Here is a 25,726-nt window from a genome sequence, read left to right as displayed (position 1 = left end):
TTCTCGGTGATTTCAACATCCCTGCTAATACAAACACTCCTGCTACTTCTAAACTTCTTAGTCTAACCTCTTCATTTGACCTAAAACAATGGGTACAGGCTTCTACTCACTCTGATGGCAACACCCTTGACCTTGTATTCTCCTACCTATGCACTCCATGCAACTTCTCAAACAATCCTTTTCCTCTCTCCAATCATCACCTTATTAGTTTCTCCCTCCCCCTGTCTTCCACCACCTTTCCCTCCAATCGCCTAACCATCACCCGTAGAAATTTTCGCAACTTCAACTCCTCTCTCCTCTATTCTGCTACTGACCACCTCTATGACAAAATCTCTCCTCTGTCCTGCCCCAACCAAGCCACGTCCATCTACAATAAATCTCTGTCCTCCACCCTGGACAAGCTCGCTCCCCTCACTACACGCAGAATCAGGCCTCGACCCCTACAACCCTGGCAAACAGATGACACTAAAATTCTCAAAAAACAGTCACGCTCTTGAGCGCCTGTGGCACAAGACTAAGTCTCTCAAAGACTTCAACCAATACAAATCTGCCCTCCAAAAATACTATTCTTTCCTCCACACTGCCAAGCAAACCTATTTTACAGCTCTTATTAACACCTTCTCATCCAATCCCCGTAAACTCTTCTTCACCTTCAACTCTCTACTTTGTCCTCCACCGCCTCCACCCACTGACTCACTCACTGCCCAGGAGATCGCTAATCACTTCAAAAACAAGATACAATCCGCGATGAAATCTCCGCTCTACAGGTATCTCCCCCAGTTAAGACCCCATGTCAACAGGTACAACTGACACTCCCCCTATTCAAATCTGCTACTACAGACGACGTTGCTAAATTCCTTTCTATCGCCCACCTAACCACCTGTCCCCTGGACCCTATTCCCTCTCATATGCTACGGTCGCCCTCTGACTCCATCCTACACTCTCTAACCCACATCTTCAATCTCTCCCTCACCTCTGGCGTCTTCCTCAATGCTCTAAAACATGCACTGGGCACCCCCATACTTAAAAAGCCGTCCTTGGACCCTACCAATCTTAACAACCTACGCCCTATCTCCTTGCTCCCCTTTTCCTCTAAACTCCTTGAACGCCTGGTTTACAACCGAGTGACCACCTCATTAAAAACAACCTTCTTGATCCCCTTCAATCTGGATTTCGCCCTCAACACTCCACAGAAACTGCTCTTTTAAAACTCACAAATGACCTACTAACTGCAAAAATCAATGGACACTATTCTGTACTCCTACTTCTGGATCTTTCAGTTGCCCTTGACACGGTTGACCACCCCCTCCTCCTCAAAAAACTTTACTCCCTCGGTCTCCGTGACGGTGCTCTTCAGTGGCTCTCATCCTACCTATCCCAACGCACCTTCAGTGTCACTTACAATTCTACTTCCTCCACTCCTCTTCCCTTCACTGTCGGGGTCCCCCAAGGTTCTGTTCTTGGACCTCATTTTCAATCTACACCTCTTCCCTGGGTCAGCCGATAGCCTCTCACGGCTTTCAATATCATTTCTACGCTGACAACACACAAATCTATCTCTCCACCCCTCAACTCACTCCATCAGTCTCCTCACGCATCACTAACTTACTAACCGACATATCTGTATGGATGTCACACCACTTCCTCAAACTCAACTTGTCCAAAACCGAGCTTATATTTCCTCCCCCACGTGCCTCTTCCCCTGACTTGTCTGTCAAGAGCAATGGCACAACCATCCACCTGTCCCCACATGTCAGGGTGCTAGGTGTTATCCTGGATTCTGAACTCTCCTTTCGGGCCCCACATCCAATCACTTTCCAAAGCTTGCCGCCTCAACCTCCGCAACATCTCCAAACTACGTCCCTTTCTAACCAACGAAACCACAAAGCTCCTGATTCACTCCCTGGTTATCTCTCGCCTCGACTACTGCAAATCCCTCCTCATTGGCTTACCTTTAAATAGACTATCCCCCCCCTTCAGTCCATCATAAATGCTGCTGCCAGACTCATCCACCTTACAAACCGCTCAGTGTCTGCTACCCCTCTCTGCCAATCCCTCCATTGGCTGCCACTCGCCCAACAAATTAAATTCAAAATACTAACAAGTTACAAAGCCATCCACAACTCTGCCCCCAGCTACATCACTAGCCTAGTCTCAAAATACCAACCTAATCGCCCTCTCCGTTCCTCCCAGGACCTCCTGCTCTCTAGCTCCCTCATCACCTCCTCCCATATCCGCCTCCAGGACTTCTCCTGAGCCTCGCCCATCCTCCGGAATTCCCTACCCCAATCTGTCAGACTGTCTCCAAATTTATCCACCTTTAGGCAATCCCTGAAAACTTTCCTCTTCAGAGAAGCCTATCCTGCCTCCATCTAACAACTGCACTATTTTCTCCATTAGCTCATCCCCCACAGCTATTACCCTTTTGTATAACTTGACCCTTCCTCCTAGATTGTAAGCTCTAACGAGCAGGGCCCTCTGATTCCTCCTGTATTGAATTGTATTGTACTTTAACTGTCCTCCCTAATGTTGTAAAGCTCTGCGTAAACTGTTTGCGCTGTATAAATCCTGTATAATAATAAATAATAATAATAACCAAAAAAGTAAACTTATTTATTGGGATTTTATGTGATAGACCAACACAAAGTGGCACATAACTGAAGTGGAAGGAAAATTATAAATTGTTTTAAAATTTTTTTTTACAATTTTTTTTTTCCCCTTGAGATGTTCAAAGCTTGGGATTTTTTTTTTTTTTTAAATAACCTAACCCTGCTTTAAACTTTAACTTTATCCCTGACCAGTCTGGTGTGTTCCTTGGCCTTCATGATGCTGTTTGTTCACCAAGGTTCTCTAACAAACCTCTGAGGGCTTCACAGAACAGCTGTATTTACACAGATATTAAATTACACACAGGTGGACTCTATTTACTAATTAATTGACTTTTGAAGGCAATTGGTTCCACTTGATTGTAGTTCGGGGTATCAGAGTAAAGGGGGCTGAATACAAATACACGCCACACTTTTCAGATATTTGTAAAAATTGTTGAAAACCATTTGTCATTTTCCTTCCACTTAACAATTATGTGGCACTTTGTATTGGTCTGTCACATAAAATCCCAATATACAACATTTACGTTTTTGGCTGTAACATGACAAAATGTGGAAAGGGACATGAATACTTTTTCAAAACACTGTGTGCACACATTTTGACTTGCACTTCAATTTTAAACTCAATGGGTTGTTTTATAAGGTAAGGTTTCACAAATAGTTTAAAGTGGCGCTCCACCCAAAAGGGGAAGCTCCCCGCTACTGCCGCATTTGTCACTTTTTGGGGGGGTTGACAGGTACCTGCTCTCACTTCCTGGTAAGATGGCCACACGCTGATCTATGTCATGTCCAGTCCCTCCTCCTTCCCCTGGTGCCTTCTGGGACCTGCGTATGTCCCAGAAGACGAGGGGGGGGGGACCATTGAAAAAGTGCAGCGTGACTCGCGCCCCAAAGCCTTCACTGCCCGTTTTCCTTATTTACAATGCCGGCGCCTGCACCCCAAGCCGATGGCCGAATTGCAGTGTTTGGGTGAGGGATGCTTTTGGCCAAGGACATGAAAAACAAGAGACAAATGCACCAATTGTCTCAGATTAAGGGGGACCATCCGATAAGCAGATTTACAAAGTCCACTTCCTCCATTAGACAATTTCAAAGTGGGCAAACCTCACCTACAAGTGAGAAGCTGACCAAAGAATTGATGGAATAATCCAAAGAAAAATAGAGCAAAATAAGCCGAGAGTGATTTCTCTATAAGGGAGAAGAGGTCCATCACCTTGGGACTCTAGCACAAAACTGAGGACTGAGTGGGGTAAGATAAAGGGGGGATGCTAGGGGACTAGTGCTCCAACACTTTCACAGCATCCTGTTACATGATACCAGCCTATAAACCCAGGGTCTATGAATATCAAGCCTATGTCCTGTATTGTATGATAAAAATATGTCAATTGTCTGGCTGTTATTCCTTTTGCGTTATCAACCTAGCACAAGCCTACAGATTAGGTGATGCAGATTCTGCATTTTTAAGGTTAGTAATCAAAAATGTTGAAATTCAGGGATTGCATGACTGGCAGGCAACTAGCATGCTCATCTATAGTGAGTGATCAGCAGTATTACCCCTGTAATTTTTTCACCTGTTCCCCCTTAAATCCTGAATTAGGAATATTTGCAGCACAGTAATAGTACTAACCTCCTGCTGGAAAATGACCACACGTCCTCCCTTATCTCCTGTGGCTAATAACTCTCCAGAATGGTTAAATTCTACTGTAGATATAATATCAGCTGTAATGAAAAGAAAGCACAGGTTACAATCACATACATTGCCCAGCACCACAACAGCAGTGTTTACAGTAATAGACAAGCCATCTCCTTCATCACTGTACCGTATTAACAATGGCCAATATTATTCCAAGGTCTTCAGACTTAGACATAAAGAATGCAAACTTCAATGTGCATCATAAAATGGTAAAAAAACAAAAAACAAATGATGCTTTCATTGTTGAGTATTCCTGCAGCCTGTGGAGGTCACATTCTTTTCTGGCAAAGCCTTTAATCAGTCAGAATAGCAGTGGTGAATTTTTATCCCATCGTAAGAAAATCAACTCTCTGGTACACAATGGCTGGATTGAAAAACTGCTATGGTTTCTCACAGTGTGAACGAGAGCTGAAGGTTGAATAGCCCCTTCAGAGCAGCTGATGGTTAACGTCCTCTACTCAGTATATGGAGGAGGATTAAAACTGATCATATACTAGTTCAGCGGGCTGTAAAGAGAAAAAAAAAAAAAAAAAAAAAAAACAACCCTAACAGATTCCTCCATCCACAAAAACAAGGTGGATGGGGAAACCCCAAACCTCCCCCCACCCCTCACTGGGACAATGTATTCTGACAGCGGCACCCACCGCTGTCAACATACACTGATTGTTGCCTACAGCCGCTGATCAACAGAAGTTTCCCAGCACGACACTTGACAGCAGGGACGGTCACACACTGATCACAATTTGGCCAGTCCCTGCAGAACTGGCTGAATCCTAGGATTGTAAGATTTAATGGAGCAGAGCCCTCCAATTCCCCCTGTACGAAATTGTAATGTAAGACCCCATTCATAATGAGGCAGTTTTCAGGCATTTTAGCGCTAAAAATAGCGCCTGTAAAGCACCTGAAAACTGCCGCTCAAGCCACCCCAGTGTGAAAGCCAGAATGCTTTCATACTGGGGCGGTGCGCTTGCAGGATGGGAAAAAAAGCCTGCAAGCAGCATCTTTGGGGTGATGTGGGAGCGGTGTATAGGCAGCACTTCAGAAACATTGCATCACGGGCGATTATAACTCCTCGTTGGAGGTTAAAAGCGCCCTGCTACAGCCTGAAAAGCCTGACACTAAGCGATTATAATAAAAATACGGATACGTCATTACTTGATTGATTTTAAGAAGCTATAGACAAATGCAATAGGTATGCTGCAGTCAAAAGATCAAAACATTGCAACCATAAGCAAATACATGACACATAAACAGCTTTTACCTTTATGTATTAATGACTATAGTATTGTGGTAGGTGTTAAAGCCACTTTCATCCACTTGTTTGTGGTATACACGTTAAACAGATTGATCATACTACACCAATACATCTTAGCTGCGAGAGAACAGTCTACTGGGACCTTCACAATGGCTCTGGTCCTGACCCATTCCTACTGGATGTGATTGCATGGAGATGGAAGAGTAGGATAACCTGACATGACTGCAAACGCATATTTTCAGTAAAAAAACCCAAAAAACCCCACCATACTAAAATGTATTTGAAATGCTTACATGGTTGTATCAAGTTAATAGATATCAAATGTGTCAAGCCTGAAAACGGTATGCACATGAAACGGGCATAAACTATGAAACCCAAAACTGTCCAGAGAGATAATGCCTTAAAAGCCTTTACAGCTCAATTTAGAGTGAATTGTGAATGATAGCCCTAGCATTACTTCTTGCACACCAATGTTCTCTGTGACACCTCATACGCGGTGTAATAGCCATTTACACAAAGGTGCATGCCCTACACACAAGTTTGCATTCACACTTATGCGCAGAAAGATGAGGCCGTTTTTTTTTTTTTTTTTTAATAATAATTTACATTTTTGAAAAGTTAATTTAACTTTATAGTCATCACAAGGGGGCCAAACAAGTACCTTTTATGATATCATAGGCAGGTCACAGGCTCTATGAATGCACCAGGGATCTTTTAGACACCTAATGTTTCCACTGCAGCTAATGAAGCACAGATTGTGTTTGATTAGCTGCTTCCCTGGCCTCTGCAGCTGGAGGTTGACCGCTTTAAACTCAAGTAATGAAATGCCTATTGTTTTCAGACTTAGTTACAAAGGAGATTAGGGAATGGATGTTACGTGCTACTCCTCTACGGAATCCTGACACTGCTTACAGTGGTTGCAGTCTCCATGAAGGCATGGGAGAGACCACAAAACATGGCAGGTAGAAGGTGGTACTTGAAAACGTAGTAAAAAAAGTAATTTGGCAGCTCTACAGCTACCCAGACCACTTTTACTGAAATGTTGGTCAGCAGCTGGTTATAAACGGCTTATGGACAGCAAATGGTTAATGTAAACATACATGTGTGTAACACAGCTGCATACTGTACAACACACAGCCCAGCCTGCCTTTAATGAAGGTGAGCATTTAAACTTGTGGCGGCAGGTCTCAGAAAACAGGTCTGGGAGTTCCCAAATGTGTGGAAACTAGTGGCTTATGCAGCAAAGTTTCAAAGTAATAGCCAGCTGAGATGATGAAACTGCACACATCAAATGTGATCATTTACACCAGAGGTTCTCAACTCCAGTCCTCAGGACCCACCAACAGGCCAGGTTTCAAGATAGCTGAAATCCATCACAGGTGATATCACTTGCTGCTCAGTGATTGCAGTATTCTAGTCTGCAACTCCTCAAGGTAATACTTAAAATCTGGCCTGTTGGTGGGTCCCGAGGACAGGAGTTGAGAACCACTTATTTACACCGGCAAACAAATACAAGATCCACTAGATGTAATGCCCTGGGTGATGCCAATGGCTGCTGGATAAAGAGGTAGCATCCAGTGCCCTTGTACAATCTCAGTATTGTCAGGAATGGACTGTGGGCACAGTTCAAAAGAGTGTCAAAACAGACAGATAATACAATCTACACAAAACACAGGGAACCAGAGACTTTGCTGGGTACTGCTCTGTACCGTATACTACTATTATTCTGCCACGTTTATCGGGAGCACTTCACGGATGTTAATGGTAGGACTAGGATTCAAGTTTAATCAGTAGTCTTTGTCTCCTTGGTTAAATAAAATGCCCACCCCTATTCAATCCTTTATAACGGATTACTACTTTGTGTAATCAGTAAACTCCTTTTGCTTTACATTAAACTTAGGCAATGCTAAAGTTGGAGACTCCACTGAATTTACTGAACCCAGGCCCTCCATAGACGTCTAATAAAAAAGCTACACATGGGCAGTATGACGACTCTGGAGGGCAGAAGTGGTTCTTGGCCCAGCAGTAGTTCTGACTCTTCTTAGTGTGTCATCTAAGGTCACCAATAGTATGTTGGCAGGTATTCAAGAAAGCAACGTGGCATTTCCCAGATTGCTTGAAAATGCAGTAATCTAAATTTAGTGTAATCTCCTGCAGACACAATTCAAGTACCACTGGGTACAGCAATCAGCCCCATCCAGCTGCAGCATATTTCAGCCTGCCATAAACTGACAGGCTGCAGGGCTGGACACTCCATCTCTGCCTCCCAAGCACACCGAAACACTGAGATTGGACACACTCGGGCTAAATGCCTAATGTGCATGTGGCCTTAAGGATGCATGAACTATAGCTTTTCTCATTAGGACAATAGGAATTGCTCAGGTGGTTAGAATAGTAGGCTGAAATATGCTGCAGCTGGACAGGGCTGAACACTGTATAGAGCGGTCCTCTTTTTTAGAGCCATAAGCATTTAGGGACATGAATGTCGGGCCCCAAAAGCAAGTTCCAAAAGGTACAGCGGTCAGCCCCGTCCAGTCACAGCATATTTCAGCGGGTCATAGACTGACAGGCTGCGGGGCTGGCTGCTGTACCTGTGGCCCCTGGGAGCAGCCCAACGAAAGGACTGGGTGCACATGCTCTAAACATCTAGTGTGCATGTGGCCTTAGGGTGCTTTAACATGAGTGTCTAATGTTTAATCCAAAAAAAAAAACAAAGCGCATGAACGCTGAATCCCTTTAGATCATTTTACACCAATGTATACATCTGTCTTTAGTTCAGTTAAAGTCTGTCTGTCTTTAGTTAAATTGTTACTAGACCAACAATAAAAACTAGTGTGTATTTGCAGTAAAGCATGTTTGACTCACTGTGGAACCTAAGGGGTTAATCCTCTGCATTGTGCAAAAAGGCCGTTTGATCCTGTCTTCTGATTCTCCCCTTCTTCCACTGTCCCCAATCCATCTCCTGATAGTACAGAGGCTTAGGGGTACTATGCAATGTTTGGTGTGTATTGCTAGGGTTTTTTTTTTTTGTTTTTTTCTCTGGAGGGTGCATGTGATCGGCACAGGGCCAATCAGCACTGTCCAGACAGATGGTCAGGGGTCCTGCAGCCTCATAGGACAGTTAGAGGCGAATGAAAACTCATCCTACAAGCTTTAACCAGCCACTGATAGAACTCACAAGACTGCTATATACTGCTGAAGAGAAAAGGTATTTAGCCGTTTATATTTCCTAAAATAATTGCATTTCCACGTACTGTGAAAGACAAGACATAGTGAATACAGGGTCCTGGGTTTAGTAACACTAAGTTTAGTTTACAACAGTATACCTCTGTTTTTCAATTGTTGAAGAGTCAGTGGACAAAGTATAGACAATGTCGTCCCCCCCCCCCCCCCCCGAAAAAGAAGACCCCCAAAATATAATCTTCACCTCAGTGCAGACATCTGAGAAAAGCAGTGAGCCACCCACATAAGCAATGTCCAGGGACATTTTGGACACCAAATGGTACACAAGCGCCATGGTTTATTTTTTTTTCTACAATACAATTTAACTCCAAATTGGCTTGTGTAGAAATTATATAGGTTTTTCATTTTACCAAAGGACAGAGTTTTCCTCTGAACTTCCATGGCAGGCTTTAATCTGACTGATGGCTAAGCAATGACACATCAGCATTTATCCTCTTCAGCATAATGATGAGTCCCACGTTAAGTTGGTTACTGACAAAAGAGAACTGAACTACTGAAGTGAACTAGCACACTATATCAATTCTTGGATGGAAACCTGAAATGTTGAGAATGTAGTCTATGCCATCAAATGCTTCAGTGATTGTAAGCGTGCCATGTGCGATCAAGGTGTTTCAATACATTAAAAATATAGAACCTAGGCCGACTGAAATGAAATGTTAAATAAATGAGGGGAAAAAAACACTAGGTTCTGCTAACAGAAATCATGTACAGAGGCATGAACAGGTTGTTTAATTAATTTGGAAAAAAAAATAAAAATGGGTGGATTTTGGAACAAAATTTGCAATCACATGCAAAGGGCTTTGCTATGATTAATCTCTGTGCCACTCTGTACTCGGCACAAACAGTGAAAATGACATCACTTGCAGCCTTGCTTGTTCCAGAAGAAATTACCAGAAGAGACTCAGGTCACCTCCATCACTTCCTCTCTATGCCTACATCTTTTCAAGCCGCTATCCCAGTGGATATCCTAGTTTAATGCTCAGTCTATAGGGAATTAAATATGTACAGTAAGCCACAAGAGATCAATGCTTCATTCACACTCTTAGGTCTCATGCACACAAACTTTTTTTTAAACCTCTTGGAAGCCAGCAGCGTTTTTGCAGAAAAAATGCCTGATGCTTTTACAGGGGTCAAGAGCTTGGGCGTTAATTTCATTGGCCAGAAAGGATTAGTGTATAAACACACACCTTAATTTTAAGAGGGAAGTTTCAGGGAAAAAAAAAAATGAAAACTACTTACATTTTAAACAAAGAACTTCCAAGCAAAATAAGAGTCAGTGCCTATGAATGCAGTTTCACTATTGCAGCCTGATGCCCATCTGCAGCCTCACCATTGCAAGGAAAATAGACGTCAGATTACACAGAGCGGGGACCTCCCATTTAGTCAGCAAACTCTGTAATACGAAGTCCCGCCTTCTCTAGGACAGGTGCCGTTTATCATAGGAGCCGGTCCAGAAGGCGGGACTTCGTAATACAGCAAACGGGAGATCCCTGCTCTGCTACCTGGCGGTTCCCCCCTCCCTTCCGAGGCAGTCCAAAGAAAACACCCCCCCCCCCCCACACACACACACACACACACACACACACATTATTTGCACCAAAGTTTCAGGGAGGGAAAAAATACATGTTATACCCAAATATGGTAATTTATTCTGGCCATTAAGAAGAAATTAATGAATGAATGCTCAAGCACTAGTTTTTAGGGGCATTTGTCAGCTTCTAGTAGCATCAAGCATTTTTCTGCCCTATTGCTCCTGGATGCACTGTCTTTTTCCTGCTGCTAAAAGCTTATGTGTGCATGGACACAGAGGTGAACATGGAGAGGTATTTAGACGCAGGAAAAATAAAAAGCCAGACGCCCCTAGAAGCATCTGTAAAAACATCCAGTGTGCACAAGGCCTTATGGTTGCACCTCACAGCTCAACTGCAGCACATGGCTTGAGGAATGTCACCTCAGCTAGTAAATCCTATTATATTATGCAGAGACCGTACAATATCAGTTTTAATATGTCTATAGTCAAGCATATAAAAATGAACTGGATAAAAGTCATAGACACACTTTGCTTTAAACGCTTTGAGACTTTGTAGTTAAAAAGAAACTTGTGAGGGGGCGGGAACTGCTGCAGATATAAAGTGCACTGAGAGGTGCCGACAGATACCCGCAGCAGCCTACCAACCCCTATCATGGTTAAATCTCAGGCCATTCTGACACAAACTCCAACACTTCCTGGCAGGGTCTGGGCTTGCTGCTAAGCCTGCTCCTCCCCTCCTTCAGAGGCCAAATGGAATGCATAAGAAACTTTTCCTGTCGCCACTGCATGAGACTCAGCCCTAATGCTTCCTCCTCTATTGGGACAGCGATTATTTTACTATTGGTACCTTGCCAGCAACATGACTGCTGAAACACTGCTCACCTGCAAATATGGCATCACCTCCTTTCTAGCTAAAACGCCACAGAATTTCACTTGTCAGCTAGGAAGAAGTGAGTGTGACAACTCACTGGCTAAATCAGGTGTTTTCATAAACATTCAAAAACCTGAAAAAACAAAACAAAACAAAACAAAACAAAAACACACACACACACACACACACACACACACACACACACACACACAATGCGAAATTTCTATATCCAATTAGAAGACAGGTCCTAGCAAGCTAGCTGCCAGAATCCATGACCGTGGACACTTTTCTCACCGTGCTACATTCCTTGTGCGTTTGCTGCCACAGCTTGCAAAGCTGTCAACCCAAAGTGACGAGCTAAATCTCTGCACAAGCCAAGCAAAAGAGCCCTAAGGAGGTTACTGTAAATATACAGAACCCAGAAGCAGAGGCAAAGGCAATGGTGGGGACCAGAGTGACTGAACCTGTCATCGCAGGAAGAAGGCATTGTGTGAGGCAAGTGTGCATTATTGTGCAAGAATGCGGTACACTAGTTTGCGGATTTCTTGCAGTATCATCTGGTAATTTTCTACAGAGATGTACTGCATTTGTTGTTTTGCCTTTTTTTGTGCCTAGACATTACCTACGGAAAAGATGCACCTGCTCCTCAATGTCAGGTCTTTGGTAGCCATGCCGTTACAGTCAGGGACTAAGAAACAAGATGGCAAACTCACTCGGGACAGCAGATCTGGACGGTCTGGTAGGGTCCAGAGTGCATCTGCTAGAAAGCGTAGTAGGTCAGCTTACCACATCCGCCTGGGCTAATGAGGATTACTGTAAACGCACTTCATATCGGTCTTGTGGAACAGGCAAGGAAGAAGTTTCAGGGGAAATGCATAAACCAGGGTGTCCTGAACCAGCTGAGCAACAGGAGCACCAAGCACTTCTGCCAGCAGATGCCTGCACCTGTATACAATCCTGTCCAGTTTGATTATGATCTTGGAGATCGGGAGGTCCACATTCAGCATACCCCCACCTGTAACACATGCCCTGTAAACCCTCAGGGTAAAAAGACCACTTTCCTGGGTCCAAATGTTGCCGGCAGAACATTTGCCTGCCAATTGTTTACACCTGAAACATACACGATTTACAAGGCAGCAACATGTAGTTCTCCCCAGGACAGGATCCAGTCTACCTCTTACTGCAGTCAGACTTATGGTTCCTCACAGATGGTTAATGTACATCACTACCATGGTATTGTCCAACTCTATCCAGATCCGATGGCCTCCAAGGCAGTTGGCCCAATGCGGGAGACACACCCGTCTCGCTCAAAGCACCAAGATGTTTAATGCACAAAAAACACACACAAGAAGAAAGGGGCTCCTAGCCACCAAAACAGGGGAAGTAATGCTCCAGCCTTAGACATGTACAGCACCAGACCCAGATACTGCAAGCGATGAGATCTAACGTCCATTTCTAAAAGTTCAGGATCTGTTTTTCAACATAGCTTTTGTCTTCTGTTACCGCAAAGGAGGTCGTCTAAGGATCTCACAATGGGGATGCCACAAAAGCACAACAGGGCCAACACTAGAGCCAGCACCTTGGTGAAAATCTTAGATGCCAAAGACAGGCTGAATGGCAGGGCCAAAAACCTGTAGCGCAGAGGCCCTACAGCAAACTTTAGAAAAAACTGCTATGCTGAAAAGATGGGTAGATGCGAGCAATAATCTTATGTCCACAGCAAGTAGAAAATCATCATGGTGAGTAAAGGTAATATAAGATCCGGTTGATTCCATCCCAAATTCGTGGACCCGACAGTACACTGGAGCTCAAAATTAGAGAACAATTTATGAACACTTGATTTTTTTCAGAAATGTAGTAATCTTCATTGCTCAATATTTGATGGAATTTTTGTTGTGGCTATACAATGCTAATAGAACAAATTCTCCCCATCATCCTGTCCTCTCTTGCATTTGTCTTTCGTGGACAAACAGCCTTCTTGGGGGACTTGAATGAGTTTGTGACATTGTAAAAAGAGGCAATATTCTAGAACTCACAGATTTGGAGGGACAAACTTCAATTGCTATGGGTGAAAGGGTCATCCCTTTGACCTTCATCTGGACAACCTACTGCCGGAGGGGTTCACTTTAGAACAGCTCACCATCAGTGAAAACTGGAAAGTTAAGCTGCCAGTTAAAGTTTAAGTTCACCTTTACAGAAAATCTGCAAGGTGAACTTACACTGGACCCTGTCCCCATCGCACCCGATCCCGCTAACCTGGAGTCCGGCAAGCGTCCGTTCTGACACGTTAGATCACCACTTTATCAGTCAGGTGACAGGATGGGCTACGCGGGTTCCGATTGGTCGGTGCCGCCCAATTAGAATGCTCCTAAAAACATACCTCCTGACGAGGTACGTTTAGGACCGATGTGAGTGTGCGATGTATGTGTGGAGCGCTGCATAAATTGACGGCGCTATATTGGTACCTTATATAAAAATAGGGATAATTGTAGACACGCACCACACTCACTCAGGTTGAACTGGATGGACTGGTGTCTTTATTCAACCTTACTAACTATATAACTATATTCTCCAATTCTGATCTCCAGTGTAGATATTAATGGTTTTGAGGTCTAGGATGAGGTGAATATCCCCATTGGGTTCTGGGTCAGTGAACAGGTTGGATCAAAGTCCCTATAACTGTTTTACAACAGAGACCATAGCTACAGAATCTTGTTAACCTGATAAAGATCTGCCAGTTTGTGTGGAGACGAGTACAAAAAGGCAAAGAAAAGAGTTTAATGGGAAATGCTTTGCTGCTTCAGAGACACTATATGACCCTAGGCTGAAAACGGCAGAAGCAACAGGCCAATCCACTAGTTTCAGGGTGGTGCATGCAGCATTAGTTAGGGCTAAAATGATCTCTTAACTTGGGAGCAATAGAAGTACTCTGTGGTGGATACCTCAGTAGCTAAGGCTGCAATTAAATCAGGTACAGAACTGCACAGGGGCATGCATATGGCCTTGTGATCGGAGTCAACAAATAATTTGGAGAGGGGAAAGACTTCAACAGTAGGAGGACAACATGACTCCAGGCTGCATACATAGGCACCATCTGTAGACGCGCTGCGAGCAACAATCAATGTTATTAGAAAAAAAGCTGGGGGGCCCCGATATAGCGAGCTACCAGAAAGATTTCTGAAACTATTGCTGCCATTTTCAAAGAACACACATAATACAGTTAACAGACAAAGCTACTGAAAAACATGAAAAGCCTCAAAGCATAACTTTAGGGTAATTTTGTCTACAAGCCTAAAGAAGTCTCTGTAATGCAAAAACAAGTTCTAATATGATTATACTATAAATCTTGTTTTGCAAATCTCAAAACAGAACTAAACAGCAAATATTTTTTCTGTAGACAAATTCAGCGTGACTAACGCAGAACCCCGCCCATTCATTGCCCTGGGAAGCGGGCATAGAGAAACATTCCCAATATAAATGGGCTTGCACAATGTATGAGAGGAAATGTCACCTAACAAGTTTAAATAAACACCATAGTTCACTTTATAGTTACACCCATGGGCAATCTGTCAGGATAGAAATATAGGAACAGCAACTGCTGACTTTATTTTGAAGGTGCAAACTCCAGGCTGTCATCCTGAACCTTTTTTTTTTTTTTTCTTCAATAACAGCTGCTGACCCTAAACAAATTTGTGCATACCAAGTGTCCTAACATTTGACAATCACATTCTTATTACAGGCCAATAACCCACCAAGGACGAGGAGGGCAGTCTTGGAGCTTCCACCAGCAATAATAAGTCTGAGTATAGTCTAGTGCAAAAATTTGAAGTGATCACCAAAAAAAAAAAAAAAAATGAAGTGTTTGTCTGGATTCAAACATAGGCGCAGCTTTGGTTTTAACAAAAAACAAGATCCATGGTGAAACCCCTTTATCCTTGATTACCAGAGGCCATTGATCTTATATTAAAGGAGGAAGTTTACCTTAAAAAAAAAAAAAAAAAAAAAATTTATTAAAAGCCAGCAGCTACAAATTCTGCAGCTGCAGACTTTTATAAATGGACACTTACCTGTTGTGGTGCCCGCAATGTCGGCAGCAGATGACGAGCAATCGCTCGGTTCTCAGCTGCTCCCACCGCCATCCTCGGTCAGGGAATCAGGAAGTGAAGCGTTGCAGCTTCACTGCCCGGTTCCCTATTGCGCATGCGCAAATCGCGCTGCGCGTCTTTACTGGTCCCTGTTGTGTTCTGGGAACTGTGTTTCCCAGAACACAACAGGGGTAGGGGCGGGCATCTGCGGCTAGCTATTCCCGGAAGTGGGTGCAAATACCTGTATTATACAGGTATTTGCACCCCCCTCCCCCCTGAAAGGTGTCAATTGTGGCACCGGAGGGGGGGGGGGAATCCGATGAGCGGAAGTTCCACTTTAGTTTGGAGCTCCGCTTTAAGCATACAGCCAGCAAATTGTTGGGAATACACACATGCTCTCCCTAGATTAAGGACACGCATGGTATTAATGAAGGAATAAGGATGACAAAGCGGTAGAAAAACGCTGGATTTTTTTTTTAAAACCTGCAAGGCAATGTCATAATGTGCTAGTATGCATCACATACTAGCACATATGAAACCTACCGTGGAACAAAGCCCTCCAGCGGCGCACTATCACCACTGAAGGCGCTTCCATTTTCACAGACTCTGGCTGTGTGAGTGGCCTGAGCCACAATGAGGTCACTCCCGCGCATGCGTGCGGGAGCCACCGTTCATGGCAAAGGGAATGCCGTTCCTTCAGAGCACATGTGCCCATGACATCACCAGCTGCATCCAAAGTAAATCTCTGCACGTTTAGGAGATATTTACAGTACCTTATAGGTAAGCTTTAGTATAGGCTTACCTATAGGTAAAAATCCTAGATGGGATATTTGAACAAAAAAATAGTTGAGTTGACAGAAAGAAGCCTTTACTGCGCCAATGCCACTAAAAAGTGCAGATTATAATATGCCTGGCAACACCTCACAGCTTCTGGCACACTGTAATCTGGAGTAAAGGCTTCTTTCTGGTAACTAGACCATGCAGCTTATTTTTGTTCCAAGTATTGTCGTATCGTGCTCCTTGAAACAACCATGCCGTCTTTTTCCAGAGCAGCCTGTATTTCTCCTGAGGTTACCCATGGGTTTTTCTTTGTATCCCGAACAATTCAGTTGTGGCTGCAATCTTTCCTGGTCTGCCTGACTTTGGCTTGGAATCAATCCCCAAACGTTTCACTTCTTAATAAGCGATTGAACTGGCATATGCAAGGTTTTGGATATGTTTCTATATCCTTTTCTATCTTTATAAAATTCGATTACCTTGTTTCACAGGTCTTTTGATAGTTCTTTTTTTCTACTCCCCATGGCTCAGTATCTAGTCTGCTCAGTGCATCCACACGAGAGCTAACAAACTTATTGGACTATATATACACAGACACTAATTCCAATTTAAAAAGCCACAAATGTGGGAAGTTAACCTTTAACCACTTACGGACCGTCCACTGTGGATATACGTTGCTACTTTGACGTTAAATACCATTGTTATGGCAGCGGATAGATGCCATAACCCCGGTATTTTTCTCCACAGCGAGCGGTCCCCTTTCACATAAAAGTGGTCTCAGCGGCAGTTTCACGACAATATCATTTTTCTGGGCAACGGGAGAGGTGCCCCTCCAGGTCCGAGGTCACTGCCATTTACCAGAGACGCTTGAAGCAACGGAGACGATCCGATCTTGTGGCCTGATGAGCAGGAATTCGAGTGAGGGCATGATAGCCCCCACTCGATTCTATGCCCTTGGAGGACCAGAGCTATGTCAAAACGTCACTTCAGCCCAACAGCCTTAAAGGGACAATTTCATTTTTTTTTTTGCTTTTAAAGTGGATGTAAACCCACTCTAATCATTTCTAAATTACTTCCATAGTGTTCATCTATTAGGATATACATGCCTCCTGCATGTATCCTTGCCTGTCAAATATCTTCCCTTTAGCTGTTTGGAGCCCTGTAATACTCCGGATTCTGTGGGCAGGTCTGTTGTCTGGAGCTTGGTGGGTGAAGTCGTGATGTCAGACTCCCCGCCCACCTCTACACTCCCCTTGGCCAGGCATCGATATTTCTTACACTGAACTTCTGCTGGTCTCGTGGATTATGCCCCATGATCACTAACATCCAGTCAAAACCCAGGAAAGTCACCACATGACTTCAGCGTGCCCAATCATGCTGAGGTGTGAAGCAGACAATCCTGGGAGAGCTGGAGAAGAAAGGAGGGATGATGTGCAGTACACAGAATGTCTAACACTTTGTGCATGAGATAAGAAAATCACCTGTCACTCACAGCAAGGGGGAAGAACAGACACCTATTTCTCTGTGTGTCCCTTTTCATCTTACTGAAACAAATATAAGGATTGCTCAGAGCTGGATTAACTCTTTGTGGCAAGACTGGGCACAGATGAAATGACATCCTCTGCAGTAACAGATATAATTCTTAATTAAAAAAAAAAATTGGGGGGGGGGGGGGGGGGGTTTACATCCACTTTAGGTGTAAAATGTGAAATCTGAGGTCTTTTTGACCCCAGATCTCACATTAAAGAGGTCCTGTCATGTCTTTTTTCTATTACAAGGGATTTTTACATTCTTTGTTATAGGAATAAAAGTGATCCAAAAATTATTTTTTAAAAAGGGACAGTGTAAAAATAAAATTAAAGCGCCCCGTCCCTCCGTGCTCGTGCGCAGAAGCAAACGCATAAGTAAGTCGCGCCCACATATGTAAACTGTGTTCAAACCACACGTGAGGTTATCGCCGCGATCGGTAGAGCGAGAGCAATAATTCTACCAAAGGACCTACCCTAACTCAAAACTGGTAACCTGTAGAAATTTTTGTGGAGATTTTGAAGATTTTTTCAGGAACGTCCCTCAGAAGGAGGGGGATCGCGCGCACACGCAGCCCCAATGTGTTCGTGTCACCCGGACATGGCGCATCTCCGATCAGCAGGAGGACTCTGTGATTGGCCTTCCTGATCACATGACTGTTGTGTACAATCACAGCCGTCATGTGATGTAAATAGAGAGCCGGTTGCTAGGCGATAGGCTCTCCTCCTCCTGCAGCCGGCCGGTGATCAGTGAGTGTGAGCTGTTTTTTTTTTTTTTTTACACACTGATCACCGACCCAGTGTCCCTACACAATTTAAAAACACACAAGTCCCCAAAACAGGTCCACACACACACACACACGTCCCCCACACAGTAAAAACACCTGTCCCACATATGTAACAGTAAAATCACATGTCCCAATGATCATCTGCACGCATATGTCCGTGATCACCTGCGCACATCTGTACATGATCATCTGCGTACATATGTCCGTGATCACACCAACTAACCAAACTAACATCAACCAATTATTGTACACTTAATGGGATTTTTTTTTTTTTTACCAAAGACATGTAGCAGAATACATTTTGTTTTAAATTTATGACAAAATTTGATTTTATTGGATTTCTTTTAAAATAGAAAAAAGAAAATTTTTTTTTTTTCTGCTCCTTTTTCGCTTATATCGCAAAAATACAAAAAACGGATTCGTGAATAAAGTTGTGGGAACAAAATGATAAAAATTTAATTTGGGTACAGTGTAGCATGACCGCGTAATTCTAATTGAAACTGCGAGAGCGCTGAAAGCTGGTCTGGGAAGGAAGGGGGCAAAAGTGCCCGGTATTGAAGTGGTTAAAACAGCTCCCATCCCCCTTGCAACACCTATACTAGCTACCCTGTAGAGAAAAGGAAAAAAAAAAAAACCCACACAATTTTTGAAGATTCTGTTGACAAGGACACAAAATGAATTTAGATGGGATAGTCATTTTTCAATTAACCTTCTCAGAAATCTAAGCAACTGCACTTCATAATTACTTTGTAATTGGAAGAGGAGGAGAACCTACCTTCTGAAACATCATCCTCTACTGCTCCTTTCACCTGAGAAAAACACCACTGAATATCATTGCCTCCACCAGCTCCTGAAAAGCAAATATTAAAAAACAGTTAATACAAGATCAAAAAACAAAACATTTAGGCTAGGTTCACACTGTGAACTGCATGTGAATAGCACAAGGATCTTACCGCATTCCCACTCAATTCACATAAGATTTGGTGCACTCATTTTAAATGGGCTCAATTTGCATCGCACCAAAGACATGCATGCAGCAATTTTGGAACCGTACTGCAACCAAATTGCATTTTCTTTATTATGCGTTCCAGTGCCAGCAAATGCACTGCATTTGTGGTATCGTTACAATTGCACTGACACCCACTGCAGATCGTAAAGGCAGTGCAAATTCAATAAGGTGCGGGAAATGCGCACAGGTCGCAGCATTTCCCGTAGCGCATTAGTGTGAATCTAGCCTTAGAGCATTTGAATGCATTTTTTTTTTCTCTTATTGATAGGGCCCTAAAGCTGCACAAAGCGCATCAAAAGCTCATCAGTGTGAAAGGGTCCCAATTGCTTTGTTGGAGTTAGATGGCGTTAATTACAGCCAGCCTTAAATAAAGTGTTTCCCCATTAAGGTCAGACCTGAAGACCTGCACCGAGACAAAGTGGCAATACACAACCACTGTGCAGTACTACTAAATAGGAAGCCAAAACATTATGTGTAATGACCAAATATAGTTGGCATCATGCACATATATATGTTTGTAAGCTATACATACAAGGTTTTCAAGAACACGTTTCATCGAGACTAATTACATGGACTGGTCACACTCACACATCCATACACATTGTAAAAGGGCTATTATATAACTTCAAAATACATTTTTGACTATAAGCAATCAGAACGTCAGCAGATACTTCATTGATAGAAGATCATAGAAAACTAAAGCAATAAAACTCCTATAAATCCTGGAGTTCTACAATGACCTACAGTTGATTTTTTTGGAATTTGCTATAGGCAGAGTTGAACTTTTCTTGAGAAAAAAAAAAAAAAACACATTCCCCTCTGGGTTATCTATGTGCATTACAAGGATTTTAACAAATTTTGTTGCAGATTCCTACCTTTTGTTTTTGAAGAAATCACTGTGTGTTTCTCTGTGCCCATGTGCAAAGTGAGTCTAATGGGAGTGGATTCATAATTATCACCTGCAGGGCACCAATGAGGAAAGCTGCTGGGCCTTCATCCTTAATGCTGGCCATACACTATACGAAAAATCGGCCGAAAAATCGTTCGTATGGACACTTCGTTCGTTTTTCGGCAAGTTAGTGGGTACAAATCGATAATCGTTTGTGACGTTTTTGTGGAAAAAAAAACGAACGGCATGTTTGGAAAATTTCTGCCGAACGTACGATAAATTGCAAGGTTAATGTGTTTCCCGTCCGAACTGCCTGCACTAGGTATATGTAAAAAAACGAACACAAAATTATTTATTCATGTCCACTGAACAGATTATCGGACATTATATGATGGCACGATCGTTTGCGGTCACGGTCGAACGTTCGTTTTTCGAAAATGGGTTCGGCCGATTTTCTGTATAGTGTATGGCCAGCATTAGATGTGATTTCCTATAGGAAGTATCTCATCAAAAAGGACATTTTTGTTGCAGGGGATGCCTGAAATCTGACTTGTATCTTAGGCAGACTTCTGGGAAAATGAGTGAGCCAATCACACAAGCAGGAAATAAATCTGGGGGGTATTCTGTGTACAGAACACCCCCGGGTAGCAATATTGTATTTTCAGGAAAATTTTACAGCAGGTGCATATTGAAAAGGAAAGATAATTTTTAACACTCAATTACAATCTGTATGGGGTTGCAATTGTATAACCTATATTATTTTTTCTTTATTAGCTCTTTTTTTCCCCCCTCGAAAGTGGCATTACCCTTTAATGACCTTATGAAGATTTGATATTATGCGAGAACACATATGGAATATAATGGCATGAACATTTTGCTGTGGCGCTATAGTATGAATTCTAATTCACACTCCCACCTACAAGGAAAAAATATTTAGTAGGGGAATTTCTGACACCTGGCTGGCACAATGAATAAGCTGCTTGGCCTAAATTTCATGACACCCCCTACCTCATGTCTGAGACTATTTTCCTAATAAAAGGTCTAGTCTGCCTAAGGCCCCTTTCACACTTGTGCGACTTCAAAGTCACACGATTTTACAGCAATTTTGTGGCCGTGATCTTGCCGCTATTTTACTGCGATTTTGCCGTGATTTGGGATCAGTACTACTTTGTGCGACTTTGCCACAATTTTGGCATTAACCAATGAAAACATACATGTTGTGAGGCAATTCCTTTTCCTGCCATTCCTGTAAGCACAGCTTGTGCTTACAAAGTCGTAACATTGAGGTCTATGGACATCAACTCACATGGAAGTTGGACCAAAGTAGTGCAGGGACTTCTTTGAAGTTGGCACGTCTTAAAGTCGTGCCAATATGAATGGTAGTCATTGAAAATCATGGAGAATGACTTGTCATGCGATTTTGCAGTACAAAATCGTGGGACAAGTCATATAAGTTTGAAAGGGGCCTAAAACAGATTTCAGTTTTGGAAGGACATTTGTAGGCCAAATCAGCATTAGGCTTCTTCACCATTGAAGTTCATAGGTATAAGCCCTTCCCACCTGTGTTCTGCCCTCATCGCCCTGCTACAGCTGGAGTTGCGAGATACAAAAAGCCAAAAGTGTAATTCAAGCCCCATTCACACTTTAGCGCTGCGCTACGTTACCATGTGTTGTATGTTAACTTGCACTTAACTTGAGTTAAAGTGAAACTTTAGTCAGAAAATTAGATCACATCATGCTGGCCCCTTTTGTAGGTATAGCTATGCAACATTAACAATAAGTGCCTATCTTGTTTAAAATCCAGTGATGCACGGTCTCACACTGCTCTGCACATGCTCAGTTGCACTGTGCCGAAAATGTTGAGTCCAATCTGCTGACAGGCTAAAGATTTACTGCTGCTCAGGGGCTCTGGGCTTCAGCAAAATGATATCCTCCAGCAAGAAGAAACAGGAGCAATGTTGGAGGCAATTTACAGCACACACACTAATTTGGGTAGCATAATTATTAAATGTACGCTTCTTGCTAAAAAAAAAAAAAAAAAAAAAATTTCCCCCTACCAAAGTGGTTATGGGTAAACTTCCGCTATAAGCAGACAACACACAATTGATCAGACATGACCAATTTTTTCTGACACAGGGCACCACAACACACAGCATGTGGTATGCTGCAGTGTGGGTGTGTTGCCCAGTTTTAGCACATTAATAGTGGTAGTAAACTCTAGAAACCAACTCAGTGCAATTTCAAGTACAGTAGTAGCTGGCTATACCATTATATAATTGTCCTCTTCATTTTCCTTTAGATTTACCTTAAACTATGTAGTACAAGGGCCTGCCTAATTGCATACAAATTGAAAGTGTTTAGGTCTGACCTCATATTATAGGGTTTTGGTAAATCTAAAGGAAAATTGTATAAGAAAATTGTATAATGTACGGCCAGCCTTACTAGTAGGGTCTTCAAGATGCACTGATGAGATATTGCCCTCTCCTTCTGTCCATTATGTCAAACATGCAGACTGTAAATCTACTGAGTATGCCATCTATCAGCACATCACGTGCCGTGTTTATGTCATTGTAATTCCTCGGCACAGTGTAAACCAGCGAAGTGCCGAGAATGATCAGTTCCTGAAACCCCACATGAAACCGATGGCTTGGCATGCACGAGATTCCCAAAAGTGTTGCATGCGTATGGGTGGAAGTACTGTTGGGGAAGGCATTAGGAAGCTTCTGCAAAAATGGCAGCTGCTTAGGTAAAAGAATAGACCAATATAACAATAACCTGCAAAAATAGCAAGATCATTGACATGACACTCTAGCCTATCCCTTTGTGTTTATAACTGCATTATATTGTGGTATTACGTTTACTGTAGATTTGTTGTATTGAGTTTACTACTGCTTTAAGGGGCCATTAAAAATAAAATGCAATGTCTCACGTGTTACCACAACGCAAATGTGAATAGGCACCTAAAGTGGTAAAAAAGGTTAAATTTAGTTTTTTAATAAAATAAACATGTTATACCTACCTGCTCTGTGCAATGGTGTTGCACAGAACAACCCTGAACCTCCTTTTCTGGGATCCCCCACCCGTGCTCTCAGCTCCTCCTCTTCTCTGTGATGCCCCCATAGCAACTGCTTGCTCCTGAGCCAGGCTGTGTGCATCTACAGACACGCAGAGCAGCTTGGCCTCGCCCCTACTCAGAGGATTTGATTGACAGCAGCAGGAGCCAAGTAAGGAGAGGAATGGAGAGCAATGCTGCTACAGACGGGCACAGTGCTGGATCGAGACTGGATGCATTGAAGGTATAAAATGTTCTGCCTTTAGAACCACCACAAAATATCAATATTACCCAGATATCAATGTTGGGCCGGTTAACCCACTAAGAAAGTCAGTTCTGTAAGTGGACACATTTTAAATGAACGCAATCCTTACTCACAGCAGCAATACAGCAAATGGCCAATGACAATGGAAACAAATTTTATTCCCAATTTTTGCAAGTTAAAAAAAAAAAAAAAAACACACACAACACACACTCTGTGTACAGCAGGTTAACATTTGATAATCACCCAACAGCTTCCAAAAATTTCCAAAGCTTCGGAACTTTGGGTGAACTTTTTTTTTTGCACTCATGCAACTGTAAGTGCAGATGCACTAATAATGAAGGGCTGCCGCAAGTTTTTAATGGGACCGCAAGTTTTACTTTAAATTACAATTGACACTACCATCCGCTGTTCTCATTCATGCTCCCCTCCCCCCATTGCCCAGAATATCACCAGCACATCCAAACTGAACCAGATATGGTTGGTATTTGAATACCCTTTACCCCAATGTAGTATTGCTCATGACAAAGCTGTATTGTGGGAGGGCAGGGAAAGTTTCAATTGTCCCCTGATCCATAGGGATCAGGATGTTAACCCTTTACCTGCCATCGTTGTAAAGCTTACATCAGAAGCAGCACCAACCTATAATTAGGCTCCTGACTGCTTTAGCAACCAGCCTTTTGTTTCCGTTTTCTCAGTGGACTGTCTGCTTTCTTCAGGAAGTGAACCATGCTGCAGTTCCTCCTTGGTATCCGGAACCATCATGCCAGAGCATCAGCAGACCAGCTGTGAGAGATGATACCAGAAGCAATCAGCCCTGATCACATCCAGATTCAGTCACCATGGAAGGGAAGGCCAGGGAAGAAGCTAATTAAGCACAATCTGTGCTTAATTAGCTAATTAGATACACTTTTTTTATGAAGCAGCAACTGTGCCACGCATTATAGGTATTGCTGCACACGCTGGAATATTAGTGATACTTTTAAGGCCAGTCACTATTAACTAAATTTACTCAACACAACTTCATTTTTTTTGTAATGTATAAAAAAAAAAGGATTAAATTGCGTTTGCAAGCACTAAAAATATTTCAGTGTATATTTTTTTTTACCCATACTATGGGTTTGATAAACAATTCCACCAATCTAATAAGACATAAAAAAAATATTACTGCCACCATTTTATTCTACAGGGTCTCTGTTTTCAGAAAATATATAAATATTTTGTCAAGTAATGAGGCCTAAAATGTACATTTTACTGTGTGCAAAAATAATTAAAACATCAAAAGGCAGCACAAGGGTAAAACACAGCAGACAGAATTGGGCCAGTAAGCAGCTGTGCCAAGGGTCATTTAAGGTATTGGAGGGCGTTAAGCACACCTTGGGGGGGGGGGGGGGGAGAAGGGAAAGGGAAAGGGAGGGAGGGGAAGGGAGGGGGAGGGAGGGGAAGGGAGGGGGAGGGAGGGGAAGGGAGGGGGAGGGAGGGGAAGGGAAGGGAAAGGGAGGGGGGGGAAGGGAAAGGGAGGGGGGGGAAGGGAAAGGGAGGGGGGGAAGGGAAAGGGAGGGGGGGAAGGGAAAGGGAGGGGGGGAAGGGAAAGGGAGGGGGGGAAGGGAAAGGGAGGGGGGAAAGGGAGGGGGGGAAGGGAAAGGGAGGGGGGGGGAGGGAAAGGGAGGGGGGGAAGGGAAAGGGAAAGGGAGGGGGGGGGGGAAAGGGAAAGGGAGGGGGGGGGGGAAAGGGAAAGGGAGGGGGGGGGGAGAGGGAGGGGGGGGGGGAGAGGGAAAGGGAAAGGGGGGGGGGGGGGAAGGGAAAGGGAGGGGGGGGGGAAGGGAAAGGGAGGGGGGGGGAGGGAAAGGGAGGGGGGGGGATGGGAAAGGGAGGGGGGGGGGGAAGGGAAAGGGAGAGGGGGGGAGGGAAGGGAAAGGGAGAGGGGGGAGGGAAAGGGAGAGGGGGGAGGGAAAGGGAGAGGGAGAGGGGGGGAGGGAAAGGGAGAGGGGGGAGGGAAAGGGAGAGGGAGAGGGGGGAGGGAAAGGGAGAGGGGGGGAGGGAAAGGGGGAGGGGGGGAGGGAAAGGGAGAGGGGGGAGAGGGGGGGGGAGGGAAAGGGAGAGGGGGGGAGGGGGGAAAGGGAGAGGGGGGGAGGGGGG

At 43.6% G+C, this 25,726-nt stretch overlaps 1 protein-coding gene across 3 annotated transcripts in view; it reads right to left on the bottom strand.

The window, feature by feature from the left end:
* PPP2R2A (protein phosphatase 2 regulatory subunit Balpha) overlaps positions 1-25,726 on the bottom strand; it is a 61,191-nt gene that overhangs the window by 17,242 nt on the left and 18,223 nt on the right. For all 3 annotated transcript variants that reach the window (XM_073622242.1, XM_073622239.1, XM_073622241.1), the window contains exons 2-3: positions 19,151-19,225; positions 4,234-4,325 (exon numbers count right to left, since the gene is read on the bottom strand). In XM_073622242.1, the coding sequence (XP_073478343.1) occupies positions 4,234-4,325; positions 19,151-19,225 (167 nt within the window). The remainder of the gene's footprint in view (positions 1-4,233; positions 4,326-19,150; positions 19,226-25,726) is intronic.

The sequence above is a fragment of the Aquarana catesbeiana genome, linkage group LG03 (assembly GCF_042186555.1).
Source record: "Aquarana catesbeiana isolate 2022-GZ linkage group LG03, ASM4218655v1, whole genome shotgun sequence".
Classification (NCBI taxonomy): domain Eukaryota; kingdom Metazoa; phylum Chordata; class Amphibia; order Anura; family Ranidae; genus Aquarana; species Aquarana catesbeiana.
The sequence above is the reverse complement of the archived record's forward strand: the minus strand, read 5'-3'. Positions and strand labels throughout refer to the sequence as shown.